This window comes from Gekko japonicus, unplaced genomic scaffold, assembly GCF_001447785.1.
Source record: "Gekko japonicus isolate JY-2015 unplaced genomic scaffold, Gekko_japonicus_V1.1 scaffold261, whole genome shotgun sequence".
In the NCBI taxonomy this organism is placed as follows: Eukaryota; Metazoa; Chordata; class Lepidosauria; order Squamata; family Gekkonidae; genus Gekko; species Gekko japonicus.
The window spans coordinates 1,275,310-1,285,953 of record NW_015172558.1 but is presented as its reverse complement, the minus strand read 5'-3'; the positions used below and the strand labels follow the sequence as shown (position 1 = coordinate 1,285,953).

Below are 10,644 nucleotides of genomic sequence, written 5' to 3'. Positions count from 1 at the left end.
GAGCCCCATGAGGGGCCCGGCGGTGGACCTGCAAGGCCGGCGGGAGTGCAAGGAAGCCCCGCCAAGGAAGGCCCTCCCTGGCCCCAGGCAGGCAGGGGTGGGGAGAGCCAGGGAGGAAGCAACTTACCCTCCCTCTTCTCCTGCCTCCTCCTGGCTGAATGAGGGCCGGAAGCGGGGCGGGCGGAAGCAGGGGGCGGGGCTTCGTCATGTGCCCCGCCCCCGTACCTCACCCGGGGGAACTGCGATCCCCCGCGTTCCCCCCCGAAATGACCTCTGGGCCACACACTTCTTGACCTATTTCTTCAAGACTCACTAAGCCCACTAATCTTTGCCCTTCTCAAATGCCATCTTTGCTGTGGGTTGGTTGCTGGACATGCAAATAGACCTGAAGTGACCATTGCTGATGTCACTAGCTATATAAAAGATGCCGAGGACTGTCTAAGTTAGAGGAAAGCCTTGCTCTCTGCGATGCGGGTTCCAAAGAGAAGGGGAATAGGAGAAGGGGTGGTCTCCGATCCGCTTCCTTCCTTGCTGTTTTCCGACGGCCCCGTGCCCTACCCACATTGGCAAAGCCGCTTGGGAGGGGACAACGCCGTCAGACTCATAGAAACCTGCAGCACTATTACAGAAAATATTCCCATGGTCTTTACATTATAGGGTTTAGGGCATTTTCGCAACTTATGCTTTTATTCTCAAATGCTTTTTATCCTCAAATTGCTCTCTGGAGGGAGCAATTTGCGCTCGGCTGGCCCTAGCATTAGCCGGGGCGAGGAGGCCTGCCTCAGGCAGTGCGTTTGAGAGCGCCAGAGAAAGGCAGGAAAATTGTCGATTATTTAATTTATAATTTTGCCATTAAGATTGAAAAGGGTGGTGGGGGGGGGGAGGAGATGGATTTTCTTTCAGCCGCCAAAATCTGTAATAGCAAGGGGGGAAAGAGGGAGCGAGAGAGTCCTTGTTATTAGTTTGCGGCACGTGGGCAGGCGGACTGTGCCCTCGGGGAGTGGGGGGGGGGCAAATCTGCTTCCACATTGATGCCATGTTCTCAGGAACCCGCAGTGCAAGGTTGAGTCTCCACCTGAGCTACCCAAGCAAGCATTCGGGCACAACGCCTCAGCGTAGGGCTGTCCAGCCTCCACTTGGAGCTGGGAGATCTCCCAGAATAACAGCTGATCTTGAGGGCAGGTGAAGAAGAGAGAAGAGGAGACTGGATTTATACTCCGCCCTTCACTCGGAGTCTTGGAGCAGCTTACAAACTCCTGTCCCTTCCCGTCCCCACAACAGACACCCTGTGAGGTAGGTGGGGCTGAGGGAGCTCTTTCAAGAACTGCCCTTTCAAGTACAGCTCTGACAGAACTTTGACTTGCCCAAGGTCATCTAGCAGTTGCAAGTGGAGGAGTGGGGAATCAAACCCGGTTCCCCCCAGATTAGAGTCTGCGCTCCCAACCACGACACCAAGCTGGCTGTCCGTGCATGCAGAAGCATGCATGCACACTTCTTCAGATACAGTGTGAAGAAGGAGAAATTGGATTTATACCTCACCCTTCACTACCCAAAGGAGTCTCAGAGCAGCTTACGGTCTCCTTTCCCTTCCTCTCCCCACAACAGACACCCTGTGAGGTAGGTGGGGCCGAGAGCAGCTCTTTCGAGGACTGCTCTTGAGAGAACAGCTCTGAGAGAACTTGTGACTGACCCAAGGTCATCCAGCCAGGTGCAAGTGGAGGAGGAGTGGGGAATCAAACCCGGTTCCCCCCAGATTAGAGTCTGCGCTCCCAACCACGACACCAAGCTGGCTGTCCGTGCATGCAGAAGCATGCATGCACACTTCTTCAGATACAGTGTGACGAGATGTGCATTCATACAAAAGCTTATACAGAGCCATTCTGGTGTCGTGGCTAAGTGCGCGGACTCTAATCTGGAACCGGGTTTGATTCCCCACTCCTCCTCCACTTGCACCTGGCTGGATGGCCTTGGGCAAGCCATAGTTCTGACAAGAGCTGTCCTTAAAAAAGAGCAGCTTCTGTTAAGAGCTCTCTCAGCCTCACCTACCTCACAGGATGTCTGTTGTGGGGAGGGGAAGGGAGAGGAGTTTGTAAGCCGCTCTGAGACACCTTTGGGTAGTGAAGGGCGGGGTATAAATCCAATCTCCTCTTCTTCCTCCTCCTCCTTTTCTTCCTCCTCCTCCTCCTCCTCCTCTTCTTCTTCCTCCTCCTCCTCCTTGCTTAAAACTTTGTTGATCTTAAAGGTGCCCCTGGACTCAGACTTTGTTCTGGAGGTGACTGGCCATTCCTGCCGGGGCCAGATCTAAACCTACACAACAGGAGCTTTTTTTGAGCCCGGCCGGCAGCAGCGCACGCCCCTGAGGCGAAGGCTGTGCCTCGCTTGAACAGGCCCCGGCCCCACATTTTGCAAAGGCTTTTCAGACACTTGGTTCTATCAACAGTACCTGGTTCTGTTACCAGCAGCAGAACGAATGGTGGAATCCACCGTTGTTAGAAGGGACTATACCAGTTCATGCCACAGTGCCCCCCCCCGTGAAATGCGATGCCCTATGACAAAACTAATTTGCCAGCAGAAAGTTGGCAGAAGGAGGAGCAACGGGGCGGGTGGGCTAAAAGGGTCTTCATGCTCCAGTTTCTTTTAACTTGGGGGGAGTCTGAAGAAACACAAGGCAGCGTCAGGTGTTTGTCTGAGGTCCTGCTGGAACAGAAGAGGACAAGCAAGATGATGAGGGGGTTGGAGCCCCTTCCCTACGAGGAAAAGCTGAAGAGCCTGGGACTTTTCCGTTTAGAGAAGAGATGACTGAGGGAGGGACATGCTAGAGGTTTATAACATTACGCATGAGATGGAGAGAGTTGACAAAGGGAACTTTTTTCTCCCTCTCCCAAAATACGAGGAGGAGGAGGAGGAGGAGGGGATTGGATTTATCCCCCGCCCTTCACTACCCAAGGGAGTCTCAGTGTGGCTGACAAACTCCTTTCCCTTCCCCTCCCCACAACGGACACCCTGTGAGGTAGGTGGGGCTGAGAGAGCTCTGAGAGAAACGGCTCTTTTTCAAGAACAGCTCTGAGAGAACTATGGCTTGCCCAAGGTCATCCAGGCAGACGCAAGTGGAGGAGGAGTGGGGGAATCAAACCCGGTTCTCCCAGATTGTTAGAGTCCGCACACTTAACCACGACACTGACCTGGCTCTGAGGAGAAGAAGAAAAAGAAGAGATTGGGTTTATACCCCACCCTTCACTACCCAAAGGAATCTCAGAGCGGTTTACAGACTCCTTTCCCTTCCCCTCCCCCCAACAGAAACCCTGTGAGGTCGGTGGGGCTGAGAGAGCTCTGACAGAAACTGCTCTTTTTCAAGAACAGCTCTTATCAGAACTATGGCTTGCCCAAGGTCATCCAGCAGGTGCAAGTGGAGGAGTGGGGAATCAAACGCGGTTCTCCCAGATCAGAGTCCGCGCACTTAACCACTACACCAAATTGCAGGGGGTTGGACTAGATGACCTGCAAGATCCCTTCCAACTTTAACATTCTATGATCCTATGATTCTAAGAGGTTGGATTTATACCCCGTCCTTCACTCGGAGTCTCAGAGCGGCTTACAGTCTCCTTTCCCTTCCCCTCCCCACAAGAGACACCCTCTGTGAGGTTGGTGGGCCTGAGAGAGCTCTGACAAACGGCTCTTTTTCAAGGACAGTTCTTATCAGAACTAGGGCTTGCCCAGGGTCATCCAGCCAGGTGCGAGTGGAGGAGTGGGGAATCAAACCCGGTTCTCCCAGATTAGAGTCCGCGCACTTAACCCACGACACCAAACACAAGGGCATCCAATGAAGCTGATGGGCAGTAGATCCAGGAGGGACAATCGTTTGGGACCGCTGGACGCACATTCGAGCTGTATCCGAAGAAGCGAGCCGTGACTCACAGAAGCTCACACCTTGCCGCAAATTTTGTTAAAGTCTTTTAAGGTGTTCCTGGATTCTTACCCTTTCCCAGGACAACAGGAAATGCTTCTTTTACACAGAGAGCGATTAAAATGTGGAGTTCGCTGCCAGAGGATGTAGTGATGACCATAGGAAGAGACAGTTTGAAAAAGAGGGTTAGATAGATTCATGGAGGAGAGGTCTATCATCGGCTACTAGGCATGGGGACTGAGGGGAACCTCCACATTCAGAGGCAAATCAAGGTGGGTCGCCGTGTTAGTCTGTCTGTAGCAACAGACAAGAGCAAGAGTGCAGCAGCACCCTAAAGACGAACGGAACTTGTGGCAGGGGATGCGCTTTCGTGAGCCACGGCTCACTTCTTCAGATACAACGAGAATGTCAGTCCATCTGTCCTTATATCTTGGAGACTGGAGTGATTGCAGATGCCGAGTGACATTCGCAGGCCGACAGCAATAGACCCTGCAATCAAGGCCTGCTATTGGCATTCGCCTGCTATTCTCATTTGCCTGCTAATGTCATTCGGCATCTGAAATCACTCCACTCTCCAACATATAGGACAGATGGACTCACATTCTAGCTGTCCCTGAAGAAGTGAGCGGCGGCTCACGAAAGCGCGTCCCCTGCCACAAGTTTCGTTCAGAGGCAAGTAAACCTCTGAATCCCAGTGCCAGGACAGGAGACAATATCAGGGGAAGGCCTCGGCCTCTGTGCCCTGTTGTTGGCCCTCCAGAGGAACTGGTTGGCCACTGTGTGAGACAGGAGGCTGGACTAGGTGGACCCTCAGTCTGATCCAGCAAGGCGCTTCTGATGTTCTTCTCAAGGGAAGGCCTCGGCCTCTGTGCCCTGTTGTTGGCCCTCCAGAGGAACTGGTTGGCCACTGTGTGAGACACAGTGCTGGACTAGATGGACCCTCAGTCTGATCCAGCAGGGTGCTTCTGATGTTCTTCTCAAGGGAAGGCCTCAGCCTCTGTGCCCTGTTGTTGGACCTCTACAGAAACTGGATGACCACTGTGTGAGACAAGACCCTGGACTAATGGACCCTCACTGGTCTGATCCAGCAGGGCTCTTCTTACAATCTTCTCAGGGGAAGGCCTTGCCTCAGAAGGCCTCTGTTGTTGACCCGCCAGGGGAACTGGTTGAGGCCACTGTGTGAAATAGGATGTTGGACTAGCTGGGCTACCGGTCTGATCCAGCAGGGCTCTTCTTAGGTTCTTATAAAGGCCTCGGCCTCTCTGCCCTGTTGTTGGCCGTCCAGAGGAACTGGTTGGCCCCTGTGTGAGACAGGATGCTGGACTAGATGGAACGCTGGTCTGATCCAGCAAGGCTCTTCTGATGTTCTTATCAGGGGAAGGTCTCAGCCTCTCTGCCCTGTTGTCAGCCCTCCAGAGGAACTGGTGGGCCACTGTGTGAGGCAGGATGCTGTACTAGATGGAACGCTGGTCTGATCCAGCAGGGTTCTTCTGATGTTCTTCTCAGGGGAAGGTTTCGGCATTAATGCCCTGTTGTTGACCTTCCAAAGGAACTGGTTGGCCATTGTGTGAGACACGATGCTAGACTAGATGGACCTTCACTGGTCTGATCCAGCATTTTTTAGGATACAAAGCCCACCATTTTCTCCAGGGGAACTGATCTCTGCCATCTGGAAAGCAGTTGTAATTCTGAGTGATCTCCAGCCCTCACCTGGAGATTGGACATATTTTACCTCAGAACAGAAAACTGTTTAGAATGTTAGAGGCAAAAAGCCAATCAAGTCGCATATGCAAACGACCTCTGTGTTCCGAGGCAAATGCCAATGAGGCTGCATATGCAAATAACCTCTGTGTTTTGACTGGCTATGGGGGGGAGAGGAACAGCAAACTGTTTAGAATGTTGGAGGTGAGACTCAAGCAATGTAGCCAGTGGATAGGGACAGATTCTGAGTGACACACTAGGGCGCCAACCAATTCCGGAGCGTGTGGAATGTTCTAGAGAAGTGCCGCCACCATTGGGCTTTTATATATAAGGGAGATAAATGTTTTATCATTATGTTGTTCACCACCTGAGCCATGTGTATTCAGGGGCAGGGCGGTCTATAAATGGAAATGATAAATAAATAAATAAAATAATATCATAACTTAAACATCATCATGCTACATGTTAATTTGCTGTTAAATCCCTGTCTATAAGTTTAGAACCTCATCTGCCATTCCAATGTATTTGAAAAAGTGTGTTTTGCACACGAAAGCTCATAATTTGAATAAACCTTTGTCGGTCTTAAAGGTGCCACTGGACTCTAAATTTGTTCTGCTGCTTCAGACTAACACAGTTGACTACCTGAATCTGACAGACTGAGTTTGTCAGGACTGATGCCCTGAGGTTGCTGAATCCCAAGATCATGATTGGCTGCTGATCCCCCATTTTACCTTGATTTGTGATGCTTTTTATTTCCACATCAAAGGTCACTTTCCCCATCCCCTCTAAGGACAACTGACCTTGGGAAAGACTTGCTGGATTAGGCATCACAAGGAGGGAGAAAACTATGATCTTATATGGACAAAAAACATTTGAGCAGACTGACTGGTTTCCCTTTTCCCTTCTAGTAGCTTCTTACCTGAAAAATCAAGTGTGCACACGCCCCGCTGGTGTTGGCCTTTTAGCAGTGACAAACATTTGAGTGTCTGTGTATCCCACACATGAATAGCAGCATCTCTTCCAACCTAAATGAGAGTACTGATCTTAGCAGATGTACAGGGAGACATGACACTATTTATTTTACTAAAATATTTTATCTAGGATTTTTATTATAAAGTACCCACACAGCTGTTTATGTATCAAAATGAAATCTTTTTTTTGCATCTGCAGAGAACAAGAACTTCCTAATTTTTCTCAGTCTGCTATCTCTTACATGCTGTTTACCTTCATTTCTCAAAAGCTGATCTAAGCTTCCTGATCACCATTTCATCCAATCCATGGATTTCTAATCTATGAACCCTACTTTCATGTTCAGAAGCATTCTCATCCCTGCTGTCTTCTCCTCCATTTCCTTTCCATTCCATTCCATTCCCTCCATTCTTTTCCTCCTGTGTCCAAATGCAGTGTATGCCTATCAGCATTCCCAATATTCTTGCATGTCCCCTTGGCCTCCCTCTGTGGCCTGCTCCAGAGTCAAGTGTGCTTCTTATATAAAATTCATCTTCATGCTTCTACTTCTGCAGCCCTCTGTGCCAATCAGCATTTGATAGCTCTGGCTGCTGTATCCCCCCCCCCCTCCTGCTTGAAGTCCATCCTCAGTTGTCTCTCTTCTCTTCTGATGTTCTTCCTGCCACTCTTACAATTTTCTCTTTCTCATCTTGTTTTGGCTTTCGGCGATAGCTCCACTGAGCTTTAGCCTTTAACCACTTCTTTCCTCCTTTCTACATTCTATTCTGGGGTCATTTTTTTGACCAGTATTAACACACTGAAGAGGACTGTATGTGAAATCATCATTCCTATTTGGTTCTCCCTAGTCAAACTTCAACAAATTACTTCTGTGATTTATGCTCTGAGACATCCAACCATCAAATGATTCCAACATCCCTCAAACTGTATTTCCTTTGAACCCTCCCCTGTCGGTTTCTCTCTTGTTGCTATAGATACCATACTCTCTATTATTTTTTATTTACAATATTGATATTCCACCTTTCATTTCAAAGAAATAAAAGCATTATCTATAAAAGCAACTAAAATAAAATAAATCAAATAGCAATTTAAACAGAAACTGCATGCAAAAATCAGAAGGTAGCATAAAGAAAAGATCATAGTTAAAAATTTGGGGGAACAAGATGTATCTATCTAATTGTCAATAAAACAGGAGTCAAGCAGATGTTTTTCTCAAGGGAATGTTAGCTACAGTGGAATACCAGTTCATGCTTACAGCATATATCAGTAATGGATTTGCTTGTACACCACACTCAAACATACACTAAAAGGAGACTTCAAAGCCCTTCACAGTGCTAAGAGACTCCTTTTTAACATACATTTGTAAGCACCCTTAATCACAAAGGAGGTAGTTTTCATTGTCCACATTTCACAAAAGGAAGTTTCTAAAATGAATACATACTTTCAATGAGCAGAGACTTTCCTGTTCACACAAGGTACACTGGAAAAATCCATCTTTTCAGTCTGACTTGCCAGTGTCACTGCTCATAAATACACACCTGTCCAGTAGCAACATAGTCTTTCACTGGATGGATGGCTAGGCTGAGGATATCATCATCGTGACCAAGATACAGTCTTTGGGTGTGTTGTTGTCTATTGTACACAACAGCAACAGCAGCAATATGGTAAACCACCTCCCCAGTTTGTGTGTAGAACAAATTGTTTCGACAGTCATAGCCTCTGTAACTGAAATGGATTTAAAAACAAAACAAAACACCAACTGGTAATTATCTCAGCAAGTGCCCTTGTAACATTCTGGAACTTAGACTATGATCTTGCCTTTATACTGAAGCAGGTTTTGCTGAAAACAGTGACTAATGTAACTAAGAGCTATACTTATCGTGAAGGATCCAAGAGATTAATATGAGAAGTAGGACATTAATAAAAAGGCTAGAATAAAAACCCATGATGAAAGAAAAATACAAGCTGAGAAGTACTGTACCTAGAACCAGTTATATGGCATCCATAATAATTAGTAACTAGGCATTTGTTAGTTAGCTACACAAACCATCCTTGCTTCTGTCTGTTTTCCTTCCAATTTCACTATGAACTCTCATCTGATGTTCCAAGTTCCACCACACATGGAAAAAAAGAAGGCTTTTGAAGCCTGATCTCTGAGGTGGATAAATTAATACTCTGACATAAAGCTCTGGTTTGAATTTCTACTGTATCTGTATCTACTATATCTGACGAAGTGTGCTTGCACACGAAATCTTATACCTTGAATAAAACTTCGTTGGTCTTAAAGGTGCCACTGGACTCAAACTTTGTTCTGAATTTCTACCTGATACTAAAAAAATCCTGTATGTGGTTTTTAGTTCTGTGTGAAATATAACACCAATCACACCAATTATAACAAGCCCAATCAACACTTCCAGCCAAAGAATGATCATTGATCCAGAAAATAACTGAGAAACCCAACAATGATCTGAAGGTATACTGAGGACTGGGCCAGATACTTTTTGTCTTCTTCTAAGCAACAAATTACCCCCTTGTAATATGGTTAGAGTATCAGACTAGAATATGGGAGATCAGGTTTGAATCCCCACTCTACCATGGAAAGTCACTGGATGACTTTGAGCCAGTCACTTTCAGCCTAAATGAAGGAGGAGAGAATGATGTTGTAAGATACTTTTGGTTCCTCAATCTGGTGAATCGCATGGTGTCTGTCTGTCTGTCTGTCTGTCTATCTATCTATCTTTGCTTTAATCCACTGGAGTTTTTCCAGGGATGCTAGGATTTCCACCTACAAAGCATGAGTTCTGCAGTAGAAGGAGGGAATCAGTAAAAGTTGCCCTCTTCCATTAGGGTGAATTTTCCACAGCATCCAACCGATTATCTCTACCACATGCAGGAAGCTGAAAGGGGCCTCCATGTGACAACTTCTCCATAGTATGTTTATTACATGGTTCTTTCCTGTTTCATGCCAATACCAGCCACTTTCAGGAATAGAAGCAGTGGCATAGAAATGTTCAACCAAGTATCAAAAATTCAATGTGATCTGGCTAGCCCAGGCAAGCCCGATCTCATCAGATCTTGGAAGCTAAGCAGGTTCGACTCTGGCAAGTACTTGGATGGGAGACCTCCTTAAAACACCAGCAGTTGGGAGGTGAGGGCAGGCTTTATTCAGCCACCTCTCTGAATATCCTCCAGGCCCCCAGTAGGGGTTGGTAACCAGAGGTTGCCATGACTTCCAGGTGCACACACACTCACATGCAGACACACACACACTCACTCACACACACATATGAAAAATACACCCAAAAAAGTATCAAATACTCAAAATTACACAGTTAGCCATAGCATAGGTTAAGGTGGCAGCATGGAAAAGCCCATTTCCAGTTTCCTCCCTGTAATAAAGACAATACATAGACCAATCCTTGGATACTAACTGCCTATGGGAAACTGCTACCAGTTCTCTGTGCAGTAATAGCAGATGTCCACAGTTAACCTATTGCTGGAAGGTTGCTGAGGGGATGTAGGGGGAGAAAACGAGGAAGGTCCTAATCATAATAAAACAATCTAAAAGAGAATTCAGTTTCCTCCTAAAGTATTGAGTATGTTTCTTAGTTTTGTGATAATTCCAGCCATTGTTTCTGAAAAGATGCTCTTTCTGGTTTTCCTAAGGCCAGATTACCTTTTGTTGTAATTTGTAGTTATAAAAGTGAAAAGACACGAGTAGTCACTACTGAAAAATTATTATACCCATGTATAAACAGCAGCTTTAAACTGTCCTCAGGGGCTCGCTCTCTTTTAAGGAAGGGCACTGAATGGTTTTTCTCTTTACTTTGCTGTTTCAGCTGAGGTAGATCTTCTTTGTAAACCTAAAAGAATAACAGTTTTGCTTAATTATATATTCCACGTTCAGTTATTCATGTTGCTTATTGTTATTTGTGTTGCTAGCTTGCCTGACAGCCTGTAAGACCAGTATCACTATCCTGGAATGCGTGACAAAATTCGCCTTTTTTGAGAAGCTTCTATTCTAGCAGCAGACAAAGCTAACACCATCCTGATACCTCATGAATTAAAAAAAA

General features: G+C 46.8%; 1 protein-coding gene across 1 annotated transcript in view; it reads right to left on the bottom strand.

Moving 5' to 3' along the window:
• The window catches only part of LOC107118833 (echinoderm microtubule-associated protein-like 6), a 159,828-nt gene that overhangs the window by 6,419 nt on the left and 142,765 nt on the right, over positions 1-10,644 (bottom strand). Inside the window, exons 14-16 of the mRNA XM_015421208.1 lie at positions 10,316-10,434; positions 8,110-8,296; positions 6,492-6,630 (exon numbers count right to left, since the gene is read on the bottom strand). Of these exons, the coding sequence (XP_015276694.1) occupies positions 6,492-6,630; positions 8,110-8,296; positions 10,316-10,434 (445 nt within the window). The remainder of the gene's footprint in view (positions 1-6,491; positions 6,631-8,109; positions 8,297-10,315; positions 10,435-10,644) is intronic.